At 39.6% G+C, this 18,640-nt stretch overlaps 1 protein-coding gene across 1 annotated transcript in view; it reads left to right on the top strand.

The window, feature by feature from the left end:
- The first annotated feature begins 632 nt into the window (after window positions 1–632).
- The window catches only part of pamr1 (peptidase domain containing associated with muscle regeneration 1), a 32,534-nt gene continuing 14,526 nt past the window's right edge, over window positions 633–18,640 (top strand). Inside the window, exons 1-4 of the mRNA XM_036575925.1 lie at window positions 633–824; window positions 13,379–13,555; window positions 15,062–15,187; window positions 15,652–15,766. Of these exons, the coding sequence (XP_036431818.1) occupies window positions 701–824; window positions 13,379–13,555; window positions 15,062–15,187; window positions 15,652–15,766 (542 nt within the window). The 5' untranslated portion in view covers window positions 633–700. The remainder of the gene's footprint in view (window positions 825–13,378; window positions 13,556–15,061; window positions 15,188–15,651; window positions 15,767–18,640) is intronic.

Below are 18,640 nucleotides of genomic sequence, written 5' to 3'. Positions count from 1 at the left end.
CTGAAAATGTCTGGAAGCTGTAATAAAGGCAAGAGTGGATGCACTAAATACTATTATATTTAACATTATATGTAGTGCTCTGTGTAATATTTAGCCACTGTTTCTGTTTTTTGACTCTGAAAAAATGAATGAACTTGTACCTAATGGCTGTTTTGCTGTAAATTAAATAAATGAAGGGTGGTCTCTGACTTGTGTGGAAAGAACACAGAGAGATGATACTGTAGGCTATCTGTTGTTGTGTGAGACTAGTGCGTCCACATATGGAACTTAGACTCATTGAACAGCAGTGACGTTGCTCAGGGAGCTAAAGGAGAGTTGTTTTTTTTAGAGGTCCATCCTACCTAAAAGCAGAGTTCTTTATGCTGTAACATGAAGCCAACAGAGAGAGAGAGAGAGAGAGAGAGAGAGAGAGAGAGGGAGGGAGACAGAAGGAAAACAAAAGAAAGGAAGACAGAATAAAGAAGGAATGAAGAAGAAAGGATGAAAGAGAAAGAATGAGAGTGCTGAGTTAAAGGGAAGACAGAGTAGAGAGACTGTGTTTGTGGGGGAGAGAGGGAGGGAGAGGGAGAGATGTAAAGAGAGAGAGAGAGAGAGAGAGAGCGCGTGTGTAAGAGGGAGGGAAAGAAAGAGAGAGGGAGAGAGAGAAGGGTGATGTCAAACCAGCTGAGCTCAGAAAGTAAACAGCGCTCCAGAGAGCAGCATGCCTTCAGCGGCGCGGCTGCAGTGGCAGAGCCAGCGGCCAGGCGGCACGCTTCCTCCCAACTCCCCGCTGTTCATCAGCCTCCTCATCCTCCTGCTGCCCCCAGGCACAGCCTGGCCATACGGTAAGAGTCCGAATCACTTTGTCTTTCTCTGAGTCTCTCTTTTAAAGAGGCTCTCTGTCTCAGCCTTTTGTTCTCTCAAAGCCAGCATCAGCAGTCCTTCACTGGCTTTATCTCTTTCACTCTGTCTCGCTTCCTGTCCCTGCTCTTCTTTCACTTTCTTTCTTTTGTCTTTCTTTCTTTCTTTCTTTCTTTCTTTCACTCTCAACTTAAGATGAAGCCGGTGTTGTTGTTCTACACTGTTTTCAGACTTGACCTGACAAAGAACATTGCTTATGTTCTTCTAAACTGTTAACTTGTTTTACTTCATTTTGCTCAAAGTATCTATCTGACTTGAATAAAACCAGCTATGCTGTTTATTACCATGTAATAGAGAAGAAGCGTGCTGCTGTGGATGGACTGTTTTGCTGTTGAGGCTCTCTTTGTTTTGAGCTTCAGCGTGCTTCTCTCTGCCGTTGATGAGGAGGAGCTTTAGAGATTTTTGGCCGTTTGTGGCAGCTTCACTTCGTCCCTCTTAGTCATACTTTGACAGTTGGGGCACATTAAACAGCACATGGAAAACATTTATGCGAATCTGTTTCATGACATTCCTGACAAAACTGACCACTGCATCATGAGATGTTCTCCGGAAGTGTTTGGCAACTCTCCATGACAGTGTTTGAAAGGAAGCACCTCTCTGTTGACTCATGTTGGCCCTTACAAGGAATTTGTGTTCTGTTGTGAGTTCCACAAATACAACAGAAACACTGGAAACATGCATAGACATGCTATTATTTGGATAATTAAGGTATCCGATGCAAAAATGTGAAGCATTTCCCCTCCGTGCAGATACCTCTTGTGGTAAAAAAAAAAAAAAGATGCTGAATCTGAATCCTGATTAGATTTGGATGTATTACAAAATCCTGCCTTCAGGGACATTTGTAGAAATCACAGTGTGGGTTAGATTCATGGAACGTCTCTAAGCAATTACATGGGTAAAACAGAAACAATTATCATCTCAGTGCTTGTGTAATTGTTCTCAGGGATGGATGATAAACTTGTTGCGGTAACACGGTCAAGGTTAAGAACCTTAGCTGAGGCTGCATGTAGGGAAGGGGTTTCTGCAGATAAACAGAGGACTGAGGCAGTCAGCACAGAGAGTTGATTCAACAGAACTTCTTCATCAGAATCACAAGGTGATAAGCACATCTGCCATGCTTGCTGTTGAAATTAACTGATCTGAGAGCAGCTCTATGGTTTCTCCTATAATGGCTTAGGTTCGGATGTTTTGAAGAGCAGTTGGTCTTAGGCCGCTCTCAGAGGAGAACTTCTACCAGGAGTCCAGCAAGCTGTCAAAACATTCTTTTCTGTTGATTTCAGGGATCTCCCCACGCCACAGTCTCCGTGGACATCCATCTAGTTTCCGAGATTCCACTAAATGTCTAGGCGGTGCTGCATAATTCATTTTATTTGCGTTGGATCCCCAAGGAGTGAGCACTGCCAATGGGTGGTGAACAGTGGGGCCAAGGTCAAGTGAGGAGAAACTTTTCATTTGGAAAGAGTGAAAAATGTCACATTTGGGAAAGTCATATTAGTTCATCTGAAAGTTATGGGTTGCCTCACATGCTAATGTGTATGAGACCTGGCGATGGACACATTTCAGGTTGCTGTTTGACCTACATTCAGAGCACCCTCGGCCAAGCAGAGTGAACAAAAGTTGATATCAGGCTGACAAAGATATCAAATCATCTCGAGGTTTGCTTCAGGAATGGAGGTGGTGTTATATTTAGAGCTTTGTGGGGGTTGTCCAGAGAGATCCAAGTTTGGATGTACACACGGCATGCGTGTGTGTGTGTATGTGTGAGTGTTTGTGTGCGTGCCGTGGCCAAGGCAATGCCCACAGAAACCCAGAGGAGTTTCCTGTTCCATGACTGCTAAATCGCTCAGGCCTCTCAAAGAGCAGACAGCTGCAGCAGAGAGAAGAGAGAAGCGCAGCAGAGCCAGCTTTTTTCAGCACAGTCTGCATCACAGCGAGCGCACTTTGCTGGCCCGGGCAAGACAATGTGCCAAGGTTTCTTCCTTAGTGCACTTTTCACTGTTCAATAGACTTATTCCTTTGCTCTTATTATTGAGGTCACAAGACTTCAGACCAGGCACTGCTTTGCTGCTATATGCCAATTTGTCCCAATCTAATCTTTTAATATTGAGCATCTGCCTAAATCTATTCCCATTACGATATTTGTATTTTCACAGAAAACACACAGAAACATGTAAATTATATTAAATGTGTGTAAAATCTACCTCACAGATAATTATCATATGAAATAGTTGCAAATACTTTTCCTGATCCCTGAGTTTTGAAATAAGCTTCTGGCATAAAACATATCTTTAAAAAGCGATTCATGGTGGAGAGGTACATGCACAGCATTGTAAGACAAAATAGTCCCAGAAGAAATCTTTTTTTACTGATTTACATCTTTATACTTTACTTATACAGAAATACACCCTTGTGTGTTCCAAAATTAAAGGAAGCTCCTGCACAAATTATTACGAACAAATTTAGTTTTATGTTTTAAGCCATTTAGCTCCATTTACCCCCATTCATTGACGATTCGCTCATGGACACCCTCTAGCGTATTTCAGTCATGTTTTTAATATAACGAGGGAAATAAGAAGTGGCCAGGCTCCCCTTAAACAGGCTCTCAGGCTACTTTCATATTTCAAGTTATTCTAACATTCTCAGAGTACTAGGCTTGACAGTGCTGTTATTCTTATCACTTAATGTGCAACAGCTGCCAGCTATTTTCCTGTGTATTAGTTAAAGGTGGCTAGCTTAATCACAGTCAAAACAGGTATTACAAATTACTTTAAAAAGAAAGGACATATATTTGATCAGGTTTAACATAGCTGATCTATTAAAAAAATGCCTTCAGTAGAGATCTTTCAGATGAGACTGGGACATTCCCAGACAAAAACACAACATAAAAAGCACCACATGGAAAAATCCAGCACTACTGAACTAAGACAAAGATACGGCAAAGGGGTCATTTTCGTGTCACTTGTGAGAAAGCAATGTTTTTTCATATTAAATTTATACCAGATAAGCTGAGTCGCATGTCTGTTTTTAATTTTTAGATGTAGAGAACTACACAGACCTAGCTTGTAAGTCACTCGCTTCGTTCTCATTTATCAGGCTTAAGAGTCTCCTCTTAGCACTAAAACAGGTTTTGGTGCATCACATCATGACACTGTGAGTCCTTGTTTGACATCATTTAAATATGCCAGCTGCCCTTTATATTGTGTGACAATTTCATGAAGATGAAACCAATAGAAATGGTTCACAATTACCTGGAATAAAATGACAATACCTGGAATAAAGTGATCATTTTTCTTTACCTGTAAAGTTACTATTTTGGAGTTGCAAGGTTTTGTCCCAGTGATAATACACTATATGGACAAAAGTATTGGGACACCTACATATTACACCCACAGGAGCTTTTATGACATCCCATTCTAAATCCACAGGCATTAATATGGAATTGGTCCCCCCTTTGCAGCTGTAACAACTTCCCCTCTTCTGGGACACTGATGTTGGATGGGAGGTCCTAGCTTGCAATCTCTGTTCTAATTTATCCCAAAGGTGTTTGATGGGGTTGGGGTCAGGGCGCTGCGCGGGCCAGTCAAGTTCTTCCAGACCAAACTCACCCAGCCATACATTTATGGACCTTGCTTTGTGCACTGGGGCTCAGTCATACTGGAGCAGAAAAGTGCCTTCCCCAAACTGTTCCCACCGTATTGGAAGCATACAATTGTCTTGATATGCTAAAGCATTAAGATTTCTGTCCACTGGAACTAAGAGGTCTAGGCCAACCCCTGAAAAACATCCCCATAGCATTATCCCTCCCCCACCAAACTTTACACTTGGCATAATGCAGTCAGTCAGGTACATTCTCCTGGCTTTCACCACACCCAGACTCATCCATCAGACTGCCAGACAGAGAAGTGTGATTCATCACTCCACAGAATTCATTTCCACTGCTCCAGAGTCCAGTGGTGGTGTGCTTTACACCACTCAACCTACCTGCCTACAGCTGCAACTTTGTACAACATCAGTGAAGCATCAATGCCAAAGGGAGCTCATCATCTATGACATACTGTAAGCACCAGTGTAGTATGCACATTATTAAAATTAGGTCCACTTATAGTCTGAACCACACATCAACATTCCAGCACCATCTGCCTTTGTGCGCTTGTCTTCTTGGCAAGTGTAACGATCCTCAGCTGTAGTTTCTTTCTTAGTTTTGGGAGGAAGGCAGACTCATCCTGGATAAGCTTTAGTGGCCAGCGACAAGAGAGACAAAAGAAAATTAGACTAGAGTAGACTGGGGAGATGAAGACGAGCAGCTGTGCTGACTGGATGGTTTGGGTGTTATGTCAGAGTTCTGTTAAACAAAGGCATTTGTTCACAGGGTCATGCACAGCAGTGTGTTTGGATTCACAGATGTGAATCTGCACCAGACTCAACTGAACAATGACGTTACACCGATGACAAAGAAGTTGACTTCTGACCAAGCCACTGGAACTCATGGAGAGATGGAGAAAATATGTTGATGATACCTGCAGATGTTAGTACTGGTCTAAGTGTATCAATCCCAAATGAAACAATAAACTATGAAAAGATGGACTCTCATAATAAAGTGAACATTGCAGTTTGTAATGCATTATTATGCTGCAAATGGGAGATACTTTCTTTTTTAGATTAGTGATGAGTAAGCAAGTTCAAACTCCTGGGAGCCTGGAGTCACCAGACACAGATGTCGAAGTTCAATGTTTATAGCCTCCAGTGTGGTTAAAGGTTATATGGTTTAGCTGAGGTCACAGATGACTAGCAACTCTTGGAGAAAGCTTGAGGAGTTTTCCCAGGGCTTTGTTCCCAGGGATGATGTCAGAATCTGGATCCACTTCAAAGCTGAGTCACCACCACAAACCTGCAGGGTCTAACTGATAAAACCTGCTTTTGATGGCAGTAGGGGCCTTGGCATAGACACAGAACAGAAGTGTTGGAAGAAACTGCCCGTTGTCCTGGAGCTCAGTTCACTGAGGACAGGAAACACTTAGGCTGTTTCTCTGACATCGGTTACAGTTAGGACATGGGTTGGAAACGGTGCTGCTAGGCCAACACATGAGGAGAGCTTTGGCATGTGGCGTGGAAGGGTGGGTGGGGGGGCCCTCCCTGGTCAGATGAATTCAACAGCTATTTTTGCTCCCCCGTGCTTCTTCAGATGCGTGTCACAGCAAAACACTGTGCACATCTGTGATGGAAAAAGCAGATACCCATTACATAACTCAAGAAAGGAAAAAAAGTCTGCACTGCTGCACTGGGATCCAAATCTGGAAAAAGAGCTCAATTTTTAATACACTGATGCTGTCCAGAAATATTTGTGTTTTGATGGTGTAGTGCCAGGAAATCCTTTGTGCGTGGCTAGTAAACTGAGAGAGAGAGAGAGAGAGAGAGAGAGAGAGATTGCACAAATATAGCCATTTTATTTACTATTCCAAATGACTAGTGTACTGCACGTCTTTTGAGTTTTTATATGTAATACTGATAAGGATAAAATGTGGTAAATCTGGAAAAATGTTTCTTTGGGGACTTTTTGCCTTAAAACGCCCTGCATGTACCTATGTGCCATGAACTGACTAAAAAACATGTTTTAGGCCAAAAGCTTCTCAGGCATCAGGCAGTGTATTCATAAACATTTCATTTAATAACTTTAAGTGAGACAGTTTTTAGAGGCTTTAAATGCTTCAGATGTCTGGTTCATTGCCCCAGTTAATAAGTCTGACTCTTTTCTTAGAACAGAGCATTTCCCATCAAACCACTTCAAATAACTGTATTTATGAATGTGTGAATTACGGTCAGGACTGTTTAGCTAACATTTCTTTTCCAAAGTATTTTTAAAAGTCTTTTCTCATCAACACTTTTCCCATTAGGCTGTCAGGTAACACTTCCAAAACCCAGAAAACCCTAATATGAAGATAATTATGAGGAAAATGGACACACAAAAAGTGCAAATACATACATACCCTTCTGTCTACGTCTAACGCTGGGATTCAGAAGCTCCTCTTGGCTTGTAAAATCTGGCAGCAGATTTCAACTCTGCAATCTTTATGCATTTTGCAGGTGTTGTGTGGATGCCTGGGTGAAGGGGTGTGTGCTGCCGTGTGTAACGACTCCATTGGAGGATTTCTTCCTCACACAGATCTGAACCTTAACCCAACAGAGCCCAAACCACAAATCTGGTCTTAGATGATTATGTGTAGGGCTGTGGAGTGACAGGCACGCGTTTGAGAGGGGGGGCATGTGCAGAGGGTCCCAGCAGTTCAACAATAAACAGTCATTATGTTAGAATGCTCTACTTACAGATAAAGCAGAGTTGCCTTCAGGAGTTTTAGACCACAAAATGAAGTGGCTCTAAATTAATGACAAATCTTGCACACATTCTTCTGCATGTCTTTTAAACCCGAGCTCTCAGAATGTACATTGTAAGACCTTAATGATGCACAGACATAAATCAAAGTGATTTGGTTAAGTGTTTATGCAGCTATTCAACACAACACTTTCCATGCTCCTATACTTGAGAGAGTCTTTTAATGACATGCACACCATCATAACAGATTATCTCAGTACTATCTGTGCTCTGCCACTGAAACAAATCAATAGGAAAAATCCCAAGAACTCCACAGGATGACTGATGTCTTCTCACAAATTTGATGACTGACCTCAGCTTGCAGTCTGTTTGCCCTCCTCTCCTTGTATCAGCTTTCTGGACACCTTGTAAAACCTGCTAACGCAACAGCCCATAAAGAATTCACACACACAGAGTCTGTGCAGATATTCTCCCAGGGTCTTAAAAGATCTTCAGAGACTGTCAGCTGCTCTTTAGGTACTGTGCAGCTGAAAGGTGCTCTCTGACTTTTGCACGGTACATCAACAAATGCATCATACCTAAACTAATGAATAAAGGCCTGTTCACGCACACTATGGCTTTAATCACTGAGGGTTAAAAACAGATTTTATGGTCATGCATGGCACCACATTCTTTGCAGCAACAATGATTCTTGTTGATTATGTAAGTCTTATATTGTCATATGTTGTGTACTTGTGCTTTTTTTGGCTTTCAGTTTGTCAGCAGTATATCAATCACTGTCTGTATTGTATGTCCAACAATAATTAAAGTCTTAGAGTGCCTAACCAACAATAAATTGTGACTGCTTACAGCTTTTGCTACAGTGTGCACAGGCCTTAAATTACGTTCAATTATTCCCCAGGAGCATTTGCCGTGGTACTGTTGATCACATCAGTATGCTCAGAGAAGAAGAGCAAGAGAGTGAGTTTGTCATGTAACCATGGCTGGTTGATTTACTAAAATGGGGTCATACTACTCTATTCTTCAAATAAGAATATGGCTTGCTGTGCTTGCCGCGGGACCAGTGGCCATGGATGCTTACTGTCTGTTAGACCCTAATTCTTATTTTAATTGTTAACTCAGTATAGTAAGTGCACTTTTATTATATAAGATGGGTTCTTTTTGGACGCTTCTCTTACCATGTAGAGATTTTTTAGGTGTTTCACATGCTTTATATATAACCTGAGCCTCCATTCTTTATTCTGCTATTCTCAAAATGCTCTTCAAAAACTGGCTGTTGAGATTTGTAAATAGGGCATGATCTAAATTTTATATCTTAACATTTTCAGGCCGAAATATGGAATAGTCTGACTCGTTTTTTGTTTGTTTGTTTGGGTTTTTAGGGAATTCAGTGCAGGATCTGCCACTTTGCCTAATGGTGATGTACTGTTGATACATTACTTACATTAAGCGGCTGTACTGTTAATATGTTACTTCCATTACACAAAACCTAACCTTACCCAGCTTCACTCAAAACCTAACCTTACCCAACCTTACTCAAAACCTAACCCTCACCCTGGCCCTAATCCTAACCCTAAACTTAACCTCAACTCAAAACCTGATCCTAACCCTCATATGTTTTTGACACATTACTGAGAGTTTGTTGAGTGTTGTTCCATTTAAAAAGGACCACTCAAATAAAGTGTCACCCAAGTTCCTTGTACTTTTTTCCCAGGTTTTGAGTTCAGCACTTTGCACTCTGGGAGAAGAGCCCAGAGTTTGAGAGAGTCTGAAGCAGCTCAAGTACTTATATTCTTCACCTCTCTGAAGTATCATACCAAACCCACAGTCCTTTCAATACACACCATAAACAATTACATACGATAGATGAGCTGTGCTGTCAGTATAGACCTGCCAAACAATGGCAGTGAAGAAAAAAAACTGAATTTGAAAGGATGTGAAATAAAAATGGAGAAAACTGCACAGTGCAGTTGTGCATAATTGACAATGGCTAAATTACTTTTTATGTTCCATCTAGTCAGATGTGTGTCGCTCCCTTGAATGTCTTCAGTCCTCTTCAGCCCATAAACAAACAACCACCCATTTTTCTTTTACCCTTTTTGTACAACTTTGCCAAGTATGCTTGCGGCTTTTGCAGTTTGTCAAGGGAAACCACAGAAATGTACAAAGTGTCTCATTTGGGGGTTAAAAGAGACAGACTGACTGAATACAGCATGCACAGCACATGTTCACAGAGTTTTGTCATAAATTCACAGGAACACGTAAATAACGTCATACACTGTGGGAAAGAATAAATGTTTAGCAAGAACTGAGTCTGTTTGTCTGTCTGGACTGTAAAGCGTGGAACAGGTATTTGACCCTTGAAATACCTCATGAAAACTTGAGCCTAATAATATCTGCACACACAACCAATATGACTTCCATGTGTTGGTTTATATTAGTGTACTGTGTTAAATGGCTAGGCCTGAGGGTAATCTTAATTTCTTGTAGTCCACTGTTTAACTGCTGTCTGCCATAAAAACAGTGGATTATGGTCTAAAACAACATCCGGCCATTAAGCTTTATTTGTTGTCAGGGTATTTTCACGTGTTATATCAATCCTTACGTCTTTGTTTACAGCTTCTGGGTACGATCTTAATGGGGGAATTCTATTATTTTTTCTAAGTCTCTACATAACATTATATCTGAGGTGAAAACAAAGTCATTCAGAGTAGGTTGAAAGAGAAATGGTGCATTTTAGAAAAAAAATGTACTTGGATTATTTACAATGATAGTGATAGGACCAGGGGTCACAATGTCTGCAACACAAATATTGCCATTTTATTTACTATGCATCCCAAAAAATATGTTTTCTTTAGGGATTGTTTTGTCTCACAACACCTTGCATGTGCCTCTCCACTATAAAAATGCATTTTAGGCCAAACTTTACTATAAAACTATGGTAAAACAATTGTGGCTTTTAGAGGTATTAAAAGCTTTGGATATCTCATTTCTATATGTGGAGCATTTCTCATCAAACCACTCTATATAACTTTGTTTACCTCTTAACCTTTTAACCATATCTGTTTGAGGAATCGGTGGAATTACCCTTTAAACAGTCATTTCCCCTTAATGCTGCTTATCACATTTTTTCCTGCCTTGTAATTCTTTGTTATGTACAACAACTCAGTTGGATCCAAAAATGTGCTAATCTTCTCTCCCTTGCACAAACCTCTTTCCTTTCAGCTGAACGTTGACTTCACAAAAACAAAAGCCATCACGTTGCGATGAATCACATGTATCGCTCTAATTCATCGCTTCACCAAAGGAGGAGTTAAAACAGCTCATAGCTACCACTACCACAACAACAACAACACGCACAAGGCTGTTACCATGGAGAGATCACCAGGAGCACAGACACTCTCTAATGGAGTTAAGTCAGTAGAGAGGCTGCTCAAGGTTACTCTCTCTCTGTTTTCTCATTCCACGTCTGCTCAGCTGAGTTTCCACCTCTCTGAGGACATTAAGCTCCGGGTTACATAACGCAGGCCATGCCGTGCCTCGGCCTACGATGCTCTGCTATAGCTGGAATTTCACCATCTCGCCCTGCTTTGGGAAGACAAAAGAGAGAACTGCAAAAACATGCCCATGAACAACTCTTGCTTAAGAACTGCTAAGGTTTAGTTTAATGACCCATTCATCATCAGAGAATAGTTCAGTCTCTGGAAGAAGATTATTGGCTCCTTGCAAGGTTTTTACATGCCGTGACATTTCTTGTTTTTAAAAAACAATTCAATTTAATTTTATTTGTTAAGGCTTTTTTTTTTTACAATATACTTTATCCCAAAGCAGCTTCTTCGAAATTTGCTTGCAGGCCCCTTAATGAGCAAGCTCTAGGGCCGACAGCGGCACGAACCTTCCCCTGTGAGCATGAGAAAAAAATACTGTGAGGAGACGAGAAGAGAATCCAAACAGTACATAGTCAGACACTGGATAATGGAATAACTAAACAAATAGTATGGACAGATGAGTGACATTTAACCTGAACAAATAGGTGGAGAAACAGAACTAATGCAGATGCTATCAGACAAGAGCATTCATTATTGGAGCACGGACAGTGGAGCTTCAGTCACAAAGACTGCTCAACTGGCTAGATAAAGTGACATCTGCATTTAGATTGTTTTGATTTTGATTGTGCTTGAACATGTACATTCCGTGTAAAAGTGTAAAGCTTGGGCATTTGTACAATATGAAAGGAAGAGCAACTGTTTCTTAGATGACAATGTAGGATGTTTTAGACTATGTTAGCAAAAGCAGTTTGTCTGTAACAACATAAGGAGGGATAGTGTAGTACAGGGGTTAGCAACCATGTATTATACTATCCATTTTGCCATTTTGTCCTTTCAGCAAAAATAACCCACAACATTTTATGTCCACTTTACCATCTTGGCTGTAAATATGTCAGTATGCCAGTAGGTGCTGATGTGCTGGTACAGGCTAACAAATTTAATATAAATGAAAACTTTGCTCTCTTTAGCTCAGGTATAACTGCTTTTCTCGCATCTCCTGCCGGAAACTTTTTCAAAAGTGGAAAAGTCTCTCAACGTTTGATTTTTTATGAGGCTGAATTCAGCTTCTCATTCACCAGCAGCAGGCACCATTTAAGGTGGAATGGGAAAATTTGAACAAGAAGCTGACTACAGCTTCATGCCTTTTTAGTGTTTGACAGTTTCTTGTTGCAGATTAAACATATCAGGAAAACAGCTAAGTGCGTATAAAAGCAAATAAGTCCATTCGTCTCCAAATTATCCATGTTTGTCTTAATTATCTCTCTAGCTTAATGAGATTGTTGTCTGTGTGAACAGCAGTCTGTGCACCAACCTTCAGGGCTAAAAGGTGAATTAGCAGTTATACATTTACTCCAGCATTTAGGATCATTTATTGTTGAAACTGTTAGAACGGTCAGCAAAGCTTTACTTTACTGCAAAGAAAGAATTTTTTATTTTTACCTAAAAATGTAATTCTGCTGTGGAGCCGCATGTTGCCGACCCCTGGTATAGTAGATATAGTAACATAGCAGTATAGTAGATATTATATTACAAATTTGAAAGTTCAGTTCCACATTTGAGTTCAGTTTAAAAAACAATAGGAACTGGTCTACAGAGATGTTAGGAAAGTGATTTGGTCAGATGAGTCATCCTTCACCATATTCTCTACAAGTGGGTGTATGCATGTGTGTCATACACCAAGAGAACAGTACAGGCTGGAATTCTTGACCACTATAATGAGGGGATCCAGTTGCTCTGTTATGCCGTGGGGGGAGGGGAGGGGAGGCATTTTGCTGATATGGTTCGGGTTCGCTTGTTATCTTACAAGAAAGTCATTCCAAATCAATACAAAGTTATTCTGACTGATCACCTTTATCCTATGATGAACCATTTTCATCCTGATTTCCCCATCCACAGGACATGAGGGCTCACTGCATGGTTTGATGAGTATGAAAATTATGCAAACCACATGCTGTGGCCTTTGCAGTCACCACATTTCAATCTAAATGAACAAAGATTTTAGATTGTTGTGTTCCATCCTCTCAGTGCAGTTCCAGAGACTTGTAGAATCTATGCAATTGAGAAATGCAGCTGTTCTGCCTTACAAAGACACTTTATGTGTTTTTTTCCCTTAATTTTCCCTCAACTTGATGTTATCCAGTTTTGTCCACTAACACTGAGAGGTCAGTCTCAGTGTTTAAATTAATTTTACATTTACACATTACTCTGTTAGTCCACTTTCATTCTTTAATGGTATTTACAGTTCACTAATCTTCAGGTGTGATGTGGACAGCAAGCACTGATAGGCAGTGTCACAAAGTTAAATCTAATTCTAAACTACAAAGACCGAACTGCAATAATCATTCAACTGTACCACTACTGACAATTGAAAATATTCGATTTTCAGTGAAGAAATTGGAAAATACTAAAGAAATAGACTAAAATTCAAACTTATTAATTATAAATCTAATTATAATCTAATTATAAACAAGCATCCCTGAGTGGCTTAAACCCTTGGTCTGATCTGAGTAGTACAATGCAGGCCATCTTATACCTTTACCAAATGTAGTGACTGAGTGAACAGAGTGCAGGTTTCTATACAGTAATGCATTTTTTCTATCAGACTACAGATTCCTGTATAACTACTGTCCTGGGCCGGAGTGGAATGTGATGTGTAGAGGATGCTGTGAATATGATGTGATCCGATGTAAATGCCCTCTTCAGGGGACACCAGTAGGCTACGCTGTTCCGTGCTGCAGAAATGCCCGCAACGAATGTGACCCCTGCATCATCCATCCAGGTGAGTCAGTGTTCCAACCATAGATACACATTCTATCTTTATCACACTCTTTTTTATAATACACTTGAATGAATATGGTTTGCTGTTTGCATTCAATTTACATTTTATATCGACAGGTTTGAGTTTGCGCGTCCAACTTTTTTCTGCTTCTTTTGATGTCACTCACTGACAGAAACATGCAAACATGTAAAAGATACATGCACAACAGTAACTTTTTCATACATTCAAACCATAGTAAAATATCTCTTCTTATTACAAACACAAATGTGGTATTAACTGAAAGTTTACAAGCTGAATTTTTAAGCTTATTACAGTGAAGCATGAGTGAGAGATATTTAATATCAAATTACTCTAAACTTTCGGTATTAGGAACTGTAAGCAACAGTGATGACAGGGACACTAAAATGTGAGGTTTAAGTGAGTTGATTTCACATTCTTGCTTAATGGCTTAGTGGTTTCCATGGCCATGGTGCTAACAGAAATGTATTTCCAGTCACAGCAGCCTTCCCTTCAGCCGTTGATGCTGTGACTTCTAAGACATACTCACTCTCATTTGCTTTCATCTCATAACTCTCTCTTTCTGTATGAGGTATCTGTAACACTGTCCTTTTCCAAACTATCCTAGTCTGTGTAACCTCCTATCTGATTTCTGACCTCTGAAACTTAATAAACTGTGCTTCTCTGTGTTTCATTTCTTCACCTCTCACAATGTCTGCACTGTTTCCAAATGTGTTTGATTTGGCAATTAAGCCTCACTTGTAACTGTCATATCCCTGAGGACTTGAAGGGAAGGAAAACATTTAGGTCATTAGGTGAGGGATAATTGATTGTGATAGCTCAGTTTAAAGGCCCATGTGACATAGTCTATATGGACCTAGCCTATTACTCTCTCCTGTTGTTTTTGCTCTTTAACCCAGTGAGGGTGTTACGACATACGAAAAAAGACATGTTCTAGGTTCATTATGTGCGTGTGTGTTGGAGGGTGGGGGAGAGTGTCTGTTTGTCTGTCTTTGTCTGGCTGTGTGTTCATGAATACCAGATGTTCATAGTTAATTTCATACCTGGGCAACTGTTTTACTGCCGAAGTCTTCCAAAAAATATTCTTTTACAAACAGCCTCATAAATTCATGAGCGCGTTACACGGCAGCGTAGTCATCTGAACATCTGATACTTACAGCCCTCTACATGTTCAGGTCCTGCATGAGTTTAAATGTTTCTCTTTTTCAGCATCCTCACTCCATATGTATAATCCATTCCCAACGTCCAGAGCTCTTCAGGGTTCTGTGAACATGTCCATTTCAGGAAGCCAGTATGTACTTATGTTATCTGCTTAGTAAGCTAGAGGCTAATGTCTTTCAATGGGGAGGCTTGTGGAGCCTACGGGAAAGTAAAGCTTTCAGAATCCAAAGCCTTAAACTTCATAGATCCCCTCCATGTATACACTCCTAACATTTTAAAGCCATATTAACACCTCTTTGCTCAAATAACTTTTTTCTCTCAACGAAGGGTGCAGCATATTTGAAAACTGCAAGCGCTGCAACAATGGAACGTGGGGTCCCAGAGACGACTTCTTCATTAAAGGCCAGTACTGTGCGGAGTGTCGCCCTGGGTGGTCTGGTGGAGACTGCAGGAGTAAGTTATTTTCACCTACATGCCTTCCGTATCATTTTTCTTATCAACACTCTACATAAAATGATGACATTTCTAAACAGCTAGTGGTGTTCCAGTATTTGGAAGAACTGTTTGTGGGTAACTCAAATGTACTGTGTCAAGTCAAAACTCACTCAATTTGGACTCAGGTTCAGGCCTGGCAGGCATTGAAGACATAAAGTGATGTAAAAATAACTAAATACAACTTATTATTTTACATAACAATTACTTTAATTATAAAACACTTTACAGAATAGATATAAATCTGGATGTTATATACCTGCAGTTATTTGTTGTTAATATTTGAGTGTTATATTCTGTATTGCGGGTTAACTGATGATTGGTGGACAGATAGATGGATAGATGATAATTCAGTCAATTAATGCAGCTGGAGCAACAGTGGGTGGATATATTGATGAGCTGATGAATAGATTCCTCACTTTCAGCATGTGGTGGAGTGATCAAGAAGAGGCAAGGTCACCTGGTTTTGGAAAGTTACCCTACCAATGCCCGCTGTGAGTGGACCTTGCAGGTGGACCAGCCTTTCACTATAGAGCTCAGGTAGGTCCTTCAGCTGCTATTATAAGCTTCTCCTGTGCAGTCATAGCTTCCATTTCCATTTCAGTTTTTCTTCAATTAGCATTTCTAATGCTCAGTCCACTTGAACAGAAATCACCCCATTCAAAAATACAGAAAAACAACAATTACTAAAGGAGTATTGATATTGATACAATATAAAACTTGTCACTATTGGTCAGCAAACACAGAGTACATGAAAGAGCTTCATTCAAAATCCCAATTCAGTTACAAAGTTATGAGGTTACAGTGTTTACAGTGCATCTTGCAAGGTATCATCAAAGCTGTGGAGGAAGAATAGTTATGGACTTGATGCAGTCAATCTACTCATACATCTGAAATGGCCTGAATTGTTTATGGACCATTCCACCAAATTAGTTTAAAATGCAGCCTGCAGTAACAAAAAAAGTTCAAAAAACCAATTAAGTATTCAAACCTTAGATATTTACTATGTTATATAATTTATATAAGATACTTTCTATTGGGAGATGGCTGTCCCAAACCCTTACCCCTAAATTTCAATCTGTAAAAATAATATTTTATTTTTGTGTTTTTTTCAATGTTGTTAAAAAGATATTTTTTATCTTTTAAAACTGAAGTTGAAATATGTCAATTTAATAATTGATTTAAAAAATGCTGTCCAACAAATCCCTGCCCTCATGGCCACGTGGTGAGCAGTTAGATCCCATTGTTCTGAAGTCAAGTTAAATTTTATTTATAGAGTGCGTTTTACAAGTCACAAAGCAGCTTTACAGAAAATCCAGCTCCAAGCCCCAATTATCAAGCCAAGGATGTCAGTGGCAAGGAAAAACTCCCTGAGAGCAAGAGGAGGAAACCTTCAGAGAAACCAACATTCAAAAGTGGGAACACATCCTCCTCTAGGTAACACCAAAGAGCAAAACAATAACACAACAAGAACAATATGAATAGAGGATAAGATTTTACAATTAATGTACAATATTGAATATAGAGAAAAAGAAACCAGTCAGTCACTGGACAGAAGTATTTAGATTAGCCAATTTTAACCAAGAAACAATGAGAAACAGATCTATGAAAGTCAGCCACTGTTACCAGTGAAAACCAGTCACTGTAGTATCACAGTAAAAATGAGAGTTAAATCCATAAACATCAGTGACTACCATAAGCAAGTAAATGTGTACCAAAGTCTGACAATCAGCATATAACATTTAAGAACCGTCACTACCGAAACACATATTTTCTGCAATATACCCATGTGTGGTGTTGGGGTCTGTGGGACCCGTTTTCAATGTTTACCAATTGAAAAATGATATGATTTATTATTATTTCACCCTCAGACTCCTTGGCCCTAATTTTCTGCGAAGAACATACAATAACACATTTCCAATGACTTCACACTGTAACCCCTTACACATTTATATTACACATGTGGTGTTCGGGTCCACCAGACCCGCAAACACTGGCTGAGTAACAAAAGGGTTAAGTAAACTTTTTTTGTGTTTAAATAAAAAATGTTGTTTTTAGGCATGTACAACTGTTCAAAGCTGTGTTTTGTTTAGGTTATGCACAAATTTAGCTAAAATTGTCACCACCAAAACAGTCATTATCAAATGTTTCAGCAGTATTATGATTGTTTTGTTAGTGACACAATGGAAATTACAATCATCTGTTTTAATAACATAAACATAATTAAGATATATCGTCATTCAAAGCCAAATGATTTTAATCTTGCATCGAAGAAAGTTAGAAGTTCAAAACACATTTTCAACATCTGTTGCCTGAACAAATTTGGTAGAATGATCCACACAGTGCAATTTATATTTGGAATTTATATTTGTTTTTACTTTTTTAAGTTTCAAATTTGGATGAAATTGAAATGTAATAGCACCTGTAGGAAAGCCTTGGTGAATGCAGTCTCCCTCCATTTCTCCTTTTCACTTTTGATATCACTTCTCCTTTCTTGATGCTTGATGTTTCACCTGCAGCTGTGTTTAGCTACTGATTATTCCATATACAGTGTTAACCAGATGGAGAACAGTGATGTGATAATAATTTTCCACTCATGAGCTTTAAAATGCAGGCCAAAACAGTTTACAGGCTCAGTGTGTGTTTGTGTGCATAATTACACACAACACTCTAAAAATACTTCCCATGTCTTTGATTATGATAATAGTGTGCGGACAAAAGCACCATTCTCTTTAATGAAGAACCTTAAAAACACTGACAGATTATGTGACAGTCCCGCCGTTCACACTGTTAAAGAAATAAGGGTCTTTTCTTTTTATCCATATTACTTAATTCTGAGCAATGATGATAGATTAATGAAAAGTTATGGCTCCTGGCACACTCAGACAAAGCATTGCTGGCAGGGTGCATCATGCATTTACTACTGCTGGCAGTGGCCGATTCCTTAATACTATAATGATTAACCAGTAAGACACAACCAGTAACACATTGTGTGTGAGCATATGAGCGCAGCTGCTAATATCCTCATGTTTTGACCCATTTGGGCTGCTTTCCCAGCTGTACCTCTTTAACCAAAAAGACAGCTCTGCATGTAATGTTTGGCAGTGTTCCAGCATGCGCTTTACAGTATAAGCTCCAGATTTCCATGTTACCGTCTGCTGGCTCAGCCAAGTCAGGTTAACCCTAATGGAGAACATTCTCTTTCAATACCACTCAAGATATAGAGCACAGCTCCACAGCTCACTTACTGTCTAGGAATAGGTAAATCTTCACTTATGTCTGTACTTCAAGAAGTAGAAGTTTCTAAGCAAAATGAACTATTATCACTTTGTTGATGGGGTGATATGAACATTTCCTATCACAATATCAGTGACCACAATCATCTTGGTTTCTGTATTATCACTGTATTGTTAA

The sequence above is a fragment of the Colossoma macropomum genome, unplaced genomic scaffold (genome assembly GCF_904425465.1).
Source record: "Colossoma macropomum unplaced genomic scaffold, Colossoma_macropomum, whole genome shotgun sequence".
NCBI lineage: Eukaryota > Metazoa > Chordata > Actinopteri > Characiformes > Serrasalmidae > Colossoma > Colossoma macropomum.
Note: the sequence above shows the minus strand (reverse complement) of the source record. Positions and strands in the feature narration are given on the sequence as shown.